At 42.8% G+C, this 15,356-nt stretch overlaps 1 protein-coding gene across 2 annotated transcripts in view; it reads left to right on the plus strand.

The window, feature by feature from the left end:
* The first annotated feature begins 12,644 nt into the window (after window positions 1–12,644).
* Window positions 12,645–15,356, plus strand: part of Tbc1d23 (TBC1 domain family member 23) — a 57,102-nt gene continuing 54,390 nt past the window's right edge. For both annotated transcript variants that reach the window (XM_048422421.3, XM_048422422.3), the window contains exon 1: window positions 12,645–12,848. In XM_048422421.3, the coding sequence (XP_048278378.1) occupies window positions 12,796–12,848 (53 nt within the window). In that variant the 5' untranslated portion in view covers window positions 12,645–12,795. The remainder of the gene's footprint in view (window positions 12,849–15,356) is intronic.

The raw sequence follows: 15,356 nt of genomic DNA on the forward strand, positions 1-15,356 counted from the left end.
AATGGAAAGACCTCCCCTGCTCTTGGATTGGGAGAATCAACATAGTAAAAATGGCAATTCTACCAAAAGCAATCTATAGATTCAATGCAATCCCCATCAAAATCCCATCAAACTTCTTCACAGACCTTGAGAGAACAATAATCAAGTTTATATGGCAAAACAAAAAACCCAGGATAGCCAAAACAATCTTATACAATAAAGGAACTTCTGGAGGCATTACCATCCCTGACTTCAAACTCTATTATAGAGCTACAGTATTGAAAACAGCTTGGTATTGGCATAAGAACAGAGAAATCGACCTTTGGAATCGAATAGAAGACCCGGATATTAACCCACAAACCTATGAGCACCTAATTTTTGACAAGGGAGCTAAAGGTATACAATGGAAGAAGGAAAGCATCTTTAACAAATGGTGCTGGCATAACTGGATGTCATCCTGTAAAAAAATGAAAGTAGATCCATATCTATCACCATGCACAAAAATCAAGTCCAAATGGATTAAAGACATCAACATTAATCCGTCCACTTTGAACCTGATAGAAGAGAAAGTGGGAAGTAGTCTACAAGATATAGGCACAGGAGCCCTCTTCCTAAGTAGGACCCCAGCAGCACAGACAATAAGAGAAACAATGAATAAATGGGATCTACTGAAACTGAGAAGCTTCTGTAAAGCAAAGGACACTGTCAGTAAGACAAAAAGGCTGCCTTCTGACTGGGAGAAGATCTTCACCAGCCCCTCATCAGACAAAGGTCTGATCTCCAGAATATACAAAGAACTCAAGAAACTAGACACTAAAACTCTAATTAACCCAATTAAAAAATGGGGGTACTGATCTGAACAGAGAATTCACAACAGATGAACTTCGAATGGCCAGAAGACACTTAAGGTCATGCTCAACCTCCTTAGCGATCAGGGAAATGCAAATCAAAACCACTTTGAGATACCATCTTACACCTGTCAGAATAGCTAAAGTTAAAAACACCAATGATAGCCTATGCTGGAGGGGATGTGGAATGAGGGGAACACTCATCCATTGTTGGTGGGAATGCAAACTTGTGCAGCCACTTTGGAAATCAGTGTGGCGGTTTCTCAGGAAACTGGGAGTCAACCTCCCTCAGGACCCAGCAATTCCTCTCTTGGGAATATACCCTAGAGATGCCCAAACATACTACAAAAGCGTTTGTTCAACTATGTTCATAGCAGCACTATTTGTAATAGCCAGAACCTGGAAACAGCCTAGGTGCCCCTCAATAGAAGAATGGTTAAAAAAGGTGTGGAACATATACACATTAGAGTTTTACTCAGCGGTAAAAAATAATGACATCTTGAATTTTGCATGCAAATGAATGGACATAGAAAACGCTTTACTGAGTGAGGTAAGCCAGACCCAAAAAGAGGAACACGGTATGTATTCACTCATAAGTGGATTCTAACCATAATTAAAGGTCTTTGAGCCTATTATTCGTGATCCTAGAGAAGCTAAATAAGAAGACGAACCTGATGAAGATTATTTACCTATCCGCCAGGAGGTAGGAAATAGTCAAGAGTCCCAGGTAATCTTGGGTGCATGGGGGGGGGGGGTGGGAGGGTTGTTGGAAGGGGAGAGGGTTAGAGAGAAGGGAGTAGGGGAGGAATGGAGAAAGCTCGGTTGACCGGGATGGGGGGAAGGGAGGAAGGATGAATGTGGGATCAGGGAAGAATATATTTCAACTAAGGGAGTCATATTAGAGTTTACAGGAAACTTGATTATATATGGGATCCCAGGTCCAAGGAGAGATCCCCAGATTGTTCTCTGGACAGAGGAGGGGGTGCCTGAACCGGCCTTGGCCCGTGACCATACTGATGAATATTTTGCTTATCACCATAGATCCCTCATCTGGCGTTGGATGACGAAACAGATGGAGGCCCGCGTTGGAGCACCGAACTGAGCCCCCCAAGATCCAAACGAGGAGCAAAAGGAGGAAGAAAATGACGAAGGACTGCGAGGGATACTATCACCCACTGATACAAGGGGTCGGATCTAATGAGAGTTTACCAAGGCCAGATGGACCGTGACTGAACGAGCATGTGATCCAACCAGATTCTCTGAATGTGGCTGGTTTTTCTGAATGTGGCTGGCCTGCAGTCTTTCCGAGAAGCCATTGACAATGACACTGGGACTGGTTTCCTCTGCATATACTGGATTTTTGGGATCCAGTCTGTTTGGATGCTCACCTTCCTGGACCTGGAGTGAGGGGGGAGGAACTTGGACTTCCCACAGGGCAGGAGACCCTGACTTCCCTTGGGGACAAAGAGGGAGGAGGAGAGGGAGGGGGAGTGGGAGGGCGTTGGGAGGAGGGGCGTAAATGGAAACTTTTTATAATTTAATAAAATTACAAAAAAAAAAAAAGATGTCTGGTAAGGAGAAAATGTTAGGGTTACAGGTTAATTAGGGCCTTATAGGATACTGAAAAGACTATTATTGGAAAAAATTTAATCATAGTGTTATATACAAATAGAGGCTTAAACTCAGCTAATAGACTATCATTAAACATACAAATACATTTAGTAATAATATTGTTTTTTACATTTTATTATGTATACAGTGTTCTGTCTGTCTGTATGCCTGCAGGCCAGAAAGAGGGCACCAAACCTCATTACAGATGGTTGTGAGCCACCATGTGGTTGCTGGGAATTGAACTCAGTACCTTTGGAGCATTAGGCAATGCTCTTAACCGCTGAGCTATCTCTCCAGCTCCCTAGTAATAATATTGTGGCAAAAGAATTTTTTTCTTTCTTTTTTCTTCTTCCTTCTTTCTTCTTTCCTTTTTTTCTTTTCTATCCTTCCCCTCTTCCTCTTCCTCTTCCTCTTCCTCTTCCTCTTCCTCTTCCTCTTCCTCTTCCTCTTCTTCTTCTTCTTCTTCTTAAGACAGGGTTTCTCTGTGTAGCTCTGACTGTCCTGGCCTTGTGGACCAGGCTGGCCTCAAACTCAGAGAGAACCATCTGTCTCTGCCTCCCAAGTACTGAGATTAAAGGCATATATCACTGCATGGTGAAATTATTTTTCTTGAGGTTAAAAAATATGGCACCAGATTTTGCCTTTGCCGGTAAGGATTTCATTATGCAGAAACAAATCAGCTGGGCGTCTGAGAACTTCTTACTTGTTTGGACTCTGAACTCAGGCCCTTGCTTTCTCATTATTTGTGTGTCTTCATTCGCTTCTCTCATTTAATACAAACACGACCATCATTTTTATTTCTAACGAGATTCCTCTTAAGTCATGAAGAAATGACTCAGCTCTTTTATTTACTTGAAGCTGGACTGCATATTCAGTCATTGCTGTTATAGGGTTTTTGACAAGATTGCATGAGGTAGCAGTGCTTTGAACAACATGCAGCATGTAGTAATTACTCTGCAAGTGTTTATAGTAATGCATCTTATGTCCCTTTATTCATACAGCAAATTATAATTATGTATCAGACACTATACTAGGCTTTGTCAATGCAAAGATAAACTAGTCTCAGGATGTCATGTGTATGTATCTCATGTGTATACATCTCAAATATAACCACATACTAAGCATAAGATTGATAAATAAAAGAGTTGATGTATGTTAAGGAGCGGTGGTAGCAAATGCAGCAGCTACTCTGCCTAGGGAGAGGGGTAACCGAGGAAACGCTGCTCAAGTCATACAGTTAGGAGCAGTTAACTGAGTGAGGCTGGTAAGCAGACTGCAACATGGCAGGAGATTGGGGCTACAGCAAACAGGAAGTCATGGTGTACCACGGCACATCTGGGTGTTTGATGCACTGTGGCTGATGTGAAGGCTTAAAGGGAAGATGGGCCTCTGGAGGCAAAGGCAGGCAGATCTCTGTGAGTTTGAGGCCAGCCTGGTCTACAGGGAGAGTTCCAGAACAGACTCCAAAGCTACACAGAGAAACCCTGTCTCAAAAAAAAAAAAAGTGGGAAATACTCGAGTCAGAGTGCAAGAGCGTTGTTACTGGTGGTGTGGAACATAGAGAACGCCATGCCATAAAAGGATTTTAAGCAAACTGTCATTCTAGAAAATGTGCAACAAGAGACACAAATTCAAACATGTCCATTGGACCAAGCAGGTAACAATGTGTAGCCTGGGGTCTGTTCTAAGATGATGGGGGTGTGAGGGGAGGAACACTGAAAACTGTGTGGAGAGGTTCAGATGGTGGAAAACAACGCAATAAAAACCACTGTGGAAACCGATGCTGAGGGCTGAATGCTTCAAGCCCCAGAGTAGAGGCTGTGCTAACTGCACAGAATGTGGGAGAAGGCGGAGACGCATTAAGAAATTCGTGTAAACCATGATGAGGAACAATAAGAACAAAACCAGCATGGGTGAATAAGAAGAACCCCACATACTAAACAGTTCCAGGGCAGAAATTCATAGGCCCTAATGATTTATGGGAAGGAGAAGGAAGGAAGTCAGAACAATGCCTAAGCCTCTGGCTCACAAACCGACACAATGCAAACTCCCCAACACGGTGGACAAGACAGGAAGCGCTCAGGTAAGCAGACAATGAACTCTGTTTTAGAAATGTTAGTTCAGAATATTTGCGAGTCACGTAAGCACAACCATCAAACAGATGGCTGGATATACAGATCAAGAGCACAAAAAGAAAGCAGAATTGGAAATACAAAAATCCAAGGGCTATCAGCGTATCGGAGAGAAATAACAGCAGAAACCTATTGGTTGATTATCAGAAATAAACCAAGAGCAAATTCATTAAGATGAAGCATTTTTTAAAGATTTATTTGTGTTACGTGTTTAAGTATTTTGCCTGTGCTCATGCATGTGTGCCCTGTGTGTTCCTGGTTCCTGAGGAGGACAGAAAATGGCAATGGATCCTCTGGAACCGAGTTCCTCATGGCTGTGTGCTACTGTGTGGGTGCTGAGAACCAAACCCAGGTCCTCTGCGAGAGCAACAAGCACTCTTTTGAGGTCCTAAAGAAACCTGAACAAGGCTCACTCAGAACCTGTGGCTCTCCCAGCACTTGCACCCGGCCCACCACCCTGATCACATCCAGGCCAGAGGCTGGGCTTCGCTTCCCACCACTCAGCTTCTCATTCCTATATAAACCTGCCACTTCATCCATATGCTTTCTGGGGCCTCTTGCCCTGTCTCCTGCCCTGCCCCACCCTCTGCCCTAGCCATAGCCTGGTTCAGTCTGAATCCTTCCATTTCTTCCATTTGCCTCTGGCTGAACTCTCCTTCAATATCTACAATACAATTCTTCTCCTCAACCATACCTTGCAGTGGTCAGCAGCCATGGCCTCATTTTCTTTCTCTCTTAACCTCTGAGACATTGCTCCAGTCCAGAAAAGAAATTCTTTATGCAGACCAGAGGTGTCCAACCATTTGGCATTATAAATGATGCTGTTATAGACAAATGTGTTAGACCACATTTGTAGCTATCTTGAACCAGTACAAGTTTTTGCCTCTGTGGTCATTTTCATATTAATGATGTCTTAGGATTTTCTTTAAATTCTATATTCCTTTCAAGTAAACTTAGATTGTAGATTATAAACAAACATATTTGTAGAAATTAGGGGAGAAAGAAATTAGGGTATACACCTAATTTTTAAAGTACATATCATATAATTTCCTCTAACTACCTTTGGTTATTGATTGATAATTTTCTTATTTTGAAAGGAATACACCTAAAAAATAGGGTTCTGGGGTGAAAGAAGACACCCTTGAATGCACACATAAAAACAACACTGCTGTCTTCTAAAGGACACTATTTACAAGTGGTGTGTCCTTAGGGGTCTTAATTCACAAAAGCAAGAGTTCACCTTTTAGAAACTTGTCTTGTTTCACTTAAAATACTGTTTACTACCGCTGTTTCCAACCAGGAGTGACTCAACCCCGCGAAGAAGAGCATTTTGCTTGGAACATTTGGGAAGACACTTGAAATGTGGAAAGAGTAAAACAGCTTCCCACATTAAACACCCCAAACTCAAGTCTCTTTCCCCATGCTTCCTTTGGGTTCATCTATACAGCCTATTACAATGTCGACTTGAGTGAGAAGCATCGACTACTGGAAACCCAGTGGAGAAGCCGCATTGCTCACAGCTGCTTCAACCGCTGTCTGCTGAACACCTCTGAACGATTAAAAGCAGACGCTGAAATTGCTGCCAACTATCTTCTTCTCCTCTGCGAACAGGAATTAGCTTGTTTTTGTTCATCATTAAATTAAATGTTAAGCTTCAAAAGCTTAAATCGTCTCGGAATATGAATCCTTGACGGGATTTCAAGGTTATAAATACTTGAAATTCTTTGATAATTGTGAAAAGAATTGTCCTTATTAGATTAAAGGGAAATTCCTGGAAATGTTTAGAATCCTGAAGCCCTCACATGACACCTTCACAAACAAAAACAAGTATTTTGTTCTGTTGCAAGAACATTGAGCGAACTCTGTTCTCAGCTTTGTATTTTGTGCTAGCACGGTCTAGGAACTTATAAATGACTCTGAGAGAGTGAAAGAATTCAAGATGCTCTCTTACCAAATAAAGAAACAGCAAAGCTCACAGAAAGCTGCGTATGCCCAGATGAAAGTGCTTGCTAGGAATGTTTTACAAAGAAGACTGAGGTGATATGAGCAGGGACCTCAGAAGGTCAGTAGGTTGACCTTCATCAACCCTATGGGACGATGAAGGATGTGTAGGCTCTACTGTGCAGCCAGCCTCTAACATGCGAACTCTTGTCTTTGGCCTCCAAGCCCCATGTAGTTTCCCTCCACACACAGAGCTGATACACAGGATACGGTGGAAGTGATGGGGCTCTGACATGTAAGTGACATGTAAGGCTAGAGCATAAAAAATATTGTAGTTTTGATCTTGGTTTCTATTCAATTATGTTCTCACTTTTTATTACATGTTCTCTCTCTCTCTCTCTCTCTCTCTCTCTCTCTCTCTCTCTCTCTCTCTCTGTAGGTGGCTCAAACTCAGGTTGTTAGTCTTGTTGGTGGGCATCTTTATCCTCTGAGCTATCTTGCCAGTCCCTCTGTTCAACTCTTATTCTTGGGGACAGCAGACCCCATGTCAAGAGGACATTCAAGTAGTGCATGAAGAAGCTCAGATGGGGTGGGCTTAAAAGGCTTCTCAGCTGTGTGAGTGACCAACCATCCATATAGAAGGGACTGACCACTTAACCCCAGGGAACCTTCCTTTGCCTTCATGACTGCCACCTCGGCTAATATCCTGATCATGTCTTCAAAAGATTCTGTAATCCCAGCACTCAGGAGTTACAGGCAGGTAGATCTTAGTGAGTTTGAGCCCTAGCTGGTCTATGTAGCCAGTTACAGGCCAGTCAGGGCTATAGTGAGAGTTTGTCTCAAACAAAACAACACAAAAACATGGGCCTTAATATGAAGTCAAGCTGTTCCCAAATTTCTGATGCAAAGAAATTGAGAGATATTGCTTCTTCTTTCAAGTAACTGAGTTCTGAGATAACTTGTTACACAAAGGTACACTTCTGACCTTATTATCTCATCATTACCTAAGAATGTACGTGAGTCCTGAAAGAGCTGTATGAATTTGGGATAAAGGTTCAAGAGTTGTGAGTCATATACCCCCCCCTACAGAGGCTATAATTCTATAATGAAAAGTAACAATGCAAGTGTGGCAGACTGCCCTTATATTCCCAGCTACTCAGGAAGCTGAGCAGGGCAATCAGTTGAGCCTAGAAATTTGAGGCAGGCACGACCTAATTTCAATAAGTAAGAAAATAAATAAAATCAATCAAAAGAAACTACCATAGACTTCAGTTACTATGACCATACAGATCAGTTCATAATCGTAGTTGTTCTTGATACCAACCAGTTGTTTCTATTTAATGATTTCATCTATTCTAAAAATAGCCCATCCCTCAGTTCATTAAACAAATATTTTTTGATAATTTGCTATTTGTTTTAGAAATAGTAAGAATTAAGTATATGTTATACAACATAATTCACATAATTATATAACCCTGTCTTAATTAGGGTTTCTATTGCTGTGAAGAGACACCATGACCACAGCAACTCATAATAAGGAAAACAATTAAGTGGAAATAGCTTACAATTTCAGAGGTTTAGTCCATTATTATCATGGTGGAACATGGTGAGATGCAGGCAGACATAGTGCTAGAGAAGGTGCCAAGAGTTGAACATCTGGATTGGCAGGCAATAGGAAGAGAGAGTGACACTGGGCCTGGCTTGAGCTTCTGAAATCCCAAAGTCCACCCCCTAGTTACACACTTCCTCCAGCAAGGCCACACATACTCCAACAAGGCCATACCTCCAACAATGCCACTCTCTATGAGCCTATGGGGGCCATTTCTCATTCAAACCACCATAGACCCCCCAAACACCAAATAACAACATTTTAAAGTTTTCTATAATTCATGTAAAATACTCTCCTTTAAAAATAAAATTTGGGCTGGAGAAATGGCTCAGAGATTAAGAACACTGAGTGCTCTTCCAGAGGTCCTGAGTTCAATTCCCAGCAACCACCTGGTGGCTCACAACCACCTACAATGAGATCTGGTACCCTCTTCTGGCCTGCAGGCATACATGGATGCAGAATACTGTGTACATAATAAATAAAATATTTAAAAAATAAAAATAAAATTTATTTTATTTAAGGAAAATGTGAAAAATATTGTACCTTTCCTTTAGAATGTGAGGACTGATGGGTAAATGCAGGCTGGGGACACACCATCTCACTGATGATGCTGTGACTGCATAGCTTTGTGCCCAGGTCACCACTATCAACTCCACCTAAGCACAGCACCAGGCTTATAAAAAAAAATAGAAAACGACTCTACATCCCTCTCTCCTAATAAAGAAATGCAAATTAGATGTTATACTTAGGAGAGGAAAAATATCGTGAGGAACGCGCTGGCACATTATTTCATTACGAAATCTCTAAAACTTAAAAGCTTTATTTTTGGTTTGGTCTGAAGCAGAGGTCTATTACTAGAATTTAATACACTCTACTTGTGACATCATGCTAATATTTTAAACATGAAACAATCCAAATAACTAGAAGGACCTTTTGAATAATGGAAAGAACACACAAAAATATGCAGTCAGCTAGAAAGTGCTCAGCAGGTGGTAAAAATCACTGTCATCTCCAGGAAGGAGGCATGTTAGGGGGGATGTGAAAACCAGAGCCAGAGGGAAAGCAAGGCCTTACGATGAAAGGACTCAATGACCAGAGCTACCCACACTATCTTAGCATCCCAATCAATAATCTAGTGTGGGATTTGGTTTTTCAGAAGACCAAGCAAGGTATAGGAAGATCTAGAAGATGCTGAGAAAGAACGAAAGGAAGATTGATGGAGGAAGGTCATCTGTCTATTGTGTTACTTTCATTGGTTAATAAAGAAGCTGTCTTGGCTTGATAGGTCAGAATTTAGATAGGTGGAGTAAACAGAACAGAATGCTGGGAGGAAGAAGGCAGTGAGGCAGACGCTATAGCTCTCCTCTCCAAGATGGACGCAGGTTAAGATTCTTCCCGGTAAGCCGCCACCTCGTGGTGTTACACAGATTATTAGAAATGGGTTAATCAAGATGTGAGAATTAGCCAATAAGAGGCTGAAACTAACGAGCCAGGCAGTGTTTAAAAGAATACAGTTTCCATGTAATTATTTCAGGTAAAGCTAGCTGGGCAGGTGGCGGGAAGCGGCCCGCCATTCCTTTTACAGAAGATTAGAAAAGGAAAGACTGATCTACCATTGAAACATGTGCTATCTCAGCAGCTTGGATATTAACAACCCAAACACCAGGGGAATGAAGCAGAGGAAGCTGTTTAAGAGCGACAACCAAAAGCATCCTGGTGCTGTGAGGAGCTGAGTTCAAAAACATAGGCCTCCAACTGTCATTGGAGGAGATGGGACTCATTATAAACATCATGGTCTCAAAATGAAGATTGTGCGAAATTTGGAATGGGTAGATGAGAAATGAACAGACGCCCCCAGCGTATTAGTACCAAAGGAAATTGTTCCATTAGGCAGAAGATGCTATTTCCTTTATTGAGCAGTAGCTGTCCTAATTGTGAGCACTGGTGCAAAATAAAACCACTGAGACTCAAGTAGGCACAGCGGCACACACCTTTAACCCTAGCCCTTGAGAGGCAGAGGCAGGTGGATTTTGGTTTTTGAAGCCAGGTCTACAGAGAACGTTTTAGAACAGCCAAGCCTACACAGAGGAATCCTGTCTTGGGGAAAAAAAAAACAGAAAGAAAGAAAAGGCAAAGACTCTTTATTCCAAACACTAATTTAAGACGGCAGAAGCAGACCATTTAAACAAGCACAGTGCTTGTCTGGACCTGGGTCTGAGATCTGTACAGGTCAGATGCCTGCATAGCTGGTCTGAAAAGACTAAGAACTCTCAAGTTTCAACCTACTCTCACAGAGCAAAGAACTGTTTGAAGATATTAAGTAATATATTTGTGATAGTTTACTACACAGACTATAACACAGTCACCAATTACAATAAAAATAAACTGCACTTGGAGGCTAGAATCATGTTGACCCGCGAACCATTGCTTGCATGTCACTGACTGAATAGTGTTGGAGCCGTTTCTCTGAAACCTCCTGGGGTCCATCAGAGAGTCTGTGCATTAGAAAGATGATCTGACCTTGAATCACACCTTTTATTTATTGATTGATTGATAATGGTCACCTATAGCTACATTCTGAGTAAAAAGGAATTTTCTGTAATGAAGAACATTATACATCTACTCTAGGTGATAATGTTCAGGTTTTTTTTTTATTGTCTCCTGGTGCGGGAGAATTATCTGTATTCTGTCAATCATGTATTTTAATAAAACGCTGATTGGCCAGGCAGGAAGTATAGGCGGGTCAACCAGACAGGAAGTAAAGGCGGGGCAATGAGAATAGAATAAGGCTACAGAGGAGGAAGATCCCTCGCCACTCCTGCACAGACCACCAAAGAGGCAACATGTAAGCTGTCACACTGAGAAAGGTACTGAGCCCATGTGGCTAACATAGATAAGGATAATGGGGTAATATATGTTATAAGAGTTAACAAGAAGCCTGACCTAATGGGCCAATCAGTTTATAACCTAATGTAGACTCTGTGCTATTTTCTTTGGGAATTGCTGGCTGTGGGGTATTGGGCAGGACAGAAACCCCAACAAGCCAGCCCTCATACTACAGTCTCCTATTTGAAAGGAAAGTCAGCTGTACTAGACTGTTTAAATCATTTCTTAAGGTATGGAGCACTTTAGGTACCAGAGTATACTTTATGAAACATAATGGGCATTCCTGAAGGTACTGCTCAGCTCCTAAGAATGAAATACTAAATGTTAGAGTCAGTGCAGTGGTGAACACCTGCCATACCATCTACTTGAGACACTGAGGCATGAAGAATGCTTGAGCCCAAGAGCTCAAAGATACGAGCTTGGAGTCAAGACCAACCTTGGCAACACAGCAAAAACCCATCTCTAAAAAGCAAACACGAGCTGGGCTTGGTAGCGCACGCCTTTATTCCCAGCACTCAGGAGGCAGAGGCAAATGGATCTCTATGAGTTCCAGGCCAGCCTGGTCTATGTAGCAAGTTCTAAGGTAGTCAAGGCTACACATAGTAAGACCCTGTCTCAAATGGGAAAAAGAAAAAAAAAAGATCCAAACAACCAATGAAACAGAAACTTGTTTACTTGAAGCTGTTTCTGGTCATTTCTGCCCCATCTAAAATGTAATTGCCTTCCCAGTTTTTCTACACACAACACCCCTGCATTTTTCAGTGTACATGTTTCTATTCCTAATATATTGATACCAAACATAAACAATGCCGTTAGTTTGTAATCTGTTTTGCTCGTTTAACATGACATTTTCAGATTTATCTATGTTTTATGTAGTTAACTTCATTGTTGCTCCTAGGACTTCAAAGTATTTCTTCAGGTCTGTCCTGACTATGTAGTGGTAGAGAGTAGCCAAGGGCTAGAGTTTTGGCAATATTGGTTCTGTGGATGAAGCCTGGGTGTGGTACAGGGAGGTCCATCTAGGAGGAACAAATGTGACAGGATAGGAAGGGAAGGATCTTGATTTTTTTGTGGGGGAGGGGGCTGTTTTGAGAAGGGTTTCACCATGAAACAGTCGAACTCACAGAGATCCACCTGCTCTTCCTCCCGAATGCTGGGATTAATGGCGTGCGCCACCACAGCCCGGCTTAGTTTCAGAATTCTAACTAGAGTTGATTCTTCTGCCTGCGAAAGCTAGAAGTTGTTTATTTATTTATTCATTTGTTTACAGAATAGTTTGATTTACAAATTTTAAGTATTCAGACACAGAGAATGTAGCCCACCTCTGTGTGAATTCGTACTTTCCCTCCTCTCTCCACTAGCTGGGACTCTCTCAATTCTGGTTCACAATTGCAACCCAAATAGGAATGAAGACGCTAGGGAGACGCCAAGCTGCATGCTCCACATTCCCAAGGCCTCTTCCGAGCCACACCTTCCAACCGCGCCCCGCCCCGCCCACTCCCCGAGGTCCCGCCCACAAACTTTGTTTCCCCACCCACTTTGCTCGCGGCCCCATGGCATCCTGGGATATGTAGTCTTCCACGCGCTGCGGCCTCCTACAAGCGCCAGGCTCCGCCTTTCGCCCTCGGGACGCGGTGACGTTGCATCGCTCCAGTTCCTCGCCTCCCTACTCTTTCGCTCTGCTGAGCCTCAGTCTCAGACTTCAAAACTCCTTTTACGACACTGAGTCTCAGAGACAGTCTCGGCGCCTGGTCCACTTTTCGGCAAAGTGACGTGGACGTCAACAGCAATGGCGGAAGGAGAAGAGCTTCTGCCACTGTCAACGTCGGGCGGGGACAGCTGGTGAGTGCGAGCCCAGGTTTAATTCCCAGAGGCCCCCTCTCTTCCCGTTCTCCATCCTACCTGTCCGGAGATGCCGGCTGACTCGGCGTGGAGCCAGGCACCTATCCTCCTCCGAGTCCCCTGCCCCGCCCCCTCTGTCTCCGGGTCCCCTCTGCCCCTGGGCTCCTGCGGCTGGGACGGAATCCCGGGGTTTCCGGGGTCGCCCTGGATCTGCCCCTAAATCAGGTCCTCCCTCTTGGTCCAGCAGAGAGGGTGGCTTCAACACTGAGTTCTCCTATTCCCTAGCCAGGGAGTTGGAGTGGGAGCGCTAAGAAGGAAGTTGCTTGATGAAGAGCTCATAGCATTTGAAACAAGATCTTTGGAAATAACGACCTTTGACAGTGCAGAGGTTGGGAGATACACCCAGCAGGGTTCCTCCCACATTGTTCAGATTATCCTCATTATTATTAATAATCTTGTTTGTCTCGCAGCAGTTTCCAACATTTGTCTTTCTCACGTGTTATTTTTCCTTCCCACCACTTTCCTCACAACTTAATTTCATAGCTTTGGATGGCGTATTAGACTTTGTTATTGTTTCTCCCAAGCTTTGACCTGTCTACCTCGCTGGGATTGTGGGAAGATTTTGCTTTTAAAGGGAGTCTTGTAGCTCAAGGTTGGCCTCGAACTTTTTGTGTGGCTGAGGATGACTGAACTTGTGATTCTCTTGCTCTCTCCTGCTGGGCTATAGGCAAACTCTATCTTACCCGGTGTATGTAGTGCTGGATTAAGCCCAGGGTTTCAGGTGTGCAAGGACAAGCACTCTGCCAACTGTGATACAATCCCACCCCTTCCAGTACCTTTTGGTAGGCATTTTTTCCCCACCCAGTGTCATTAATTTTTGGCAAACGCTTCTACTTTGGAAGTAGTTTGATCAGTTGATCTAAGTATATTGACCACATGTAATAGTCATGGATTTATTTTTTCATTCACACTGTTTTTTTACATCGATCACTGGCACTGTTTGCCTAAACACAGTGCAAGGAGTTGGTAGACATAAATGGAACTAGTTGAAAGGGCTTGAGACTACAGTGCTTGAGATGTTCGCCTCAGTTGGCAGACATCAGCATCTTAGTGCACGTGCTCTTCAGAGTGGAGGAGGAAAACGTACATCTTGTTTCTTTCGAGTAGCTTGTATTGGACTTGGACTGTGACAGGTGCACAAGGTAACAAGATAAAGTTAATTTCCTTCTTTGAGGTTGTGAATGTAAGAGTTCAGAAGAGGATACGTTACATACATACAAAAGCTTCATGGAGGCACTGGTGTGTGAGTTAGACCCGGAAGAGTTAGTAAGATTTACCTTAACACTGTTCAAAATAATAGGTATAGTGTGAGCTACGTAAATAAACATTTTTCCCTTTTGCCTCATTGAAAACTAAAAGAAGAGGTAAAACTTTTACAGTATTTTAAAATATATATTCAATATGTTATTTGATCATGTACTCATTATTTAAAGACAGTTATTCACTTACGTGTTTTTTTGAGGCAGGGTCTCACTGTGTAGCCCTAGCTGGCCTGTGACAGCCTATGTAGTCTTGGCTGGACTCACAGAGATCCACTGGCCTCTGCCTCCCGAGTGCTAGTATTAAAGGTGTGCACCACCACATGCAGATTCAGTTTTTAATTTTTACCCATATGAAAAAGCTCATGTACACTTTACATTTATACCGAATTTCAGTTGTTCTAGCCGCATTTCAAATATTAAATACCATACATGGCTAGTGGCTAAATACTAGATTGTGCCGTGCCATTAAGAGAGTAGAGAAATGGCAAGGATATAGGCAAGAAAACTAACGATCTGTCGGAGGGTAATAACCACAGCTGCTTGACTTAAGAGAAAGATAGGTCTAGAAAATCAGTGAACCCTCCTCCCCTGCCGGCTGGAGAGTGGTGCTGGGGAATCCAGCCTAGGGCCTGGCACATTATAAACAAGTACGCCACCTATGCTGAGCTGTGTTGCCAGCTTAGTGAAAGACTTATGAAAGACGCATTATGGAAACCTTTTAAAAATCAGTGATACAGAACTTTCTAGAAAGTGACCTACCTGGTTATAGGATGAAGTTAAAGTTTGGGAAGATTGAATTGTATTGTAAACGGCCTTTAGTCAGCTGATTGAGGACTATAGGGCAGAATGTTTTCTGAGTTGAACCATTGTAAGGAAGTTCTTAGGTTGGGATTCTTTTGTGTGTGTGGTTATGGGCGTGTGTACTTGAGTGGATGGTTGATAGTGGTCACACTTATTCTCTTAAAGATCCTTTTACCATCTGTGCCTTAGTGAGGGTTACCATTGCTATGATGAAACACCATGACCAAAGCAACTTGGGAAGGAAAGGGTTTATCTGACTTACACTTCCATATCACAGTCATTGAAGGAAGTCAGGGCAGTGACTCACACAGGGCAGGAACCTGGAGGTAGGAGCTGATGCAGAGGCCATGGAGGGGGGCTGCTTAATTATAGAATCCAGGACCAC

Source organism: Myodes glareolus, chromosome 2, assembly GCF_982192425.1.
Source record: "Myodes glareolus chromosome 2, mMyoGla1.1, whole genome shotgun sequence".
Classification (NCBI taxonomy): Eukaryota; Metazoa; Chordata; class Mammalia; order Rodentia; family Cricetidae; genus Myodes; species Myodes glareolus.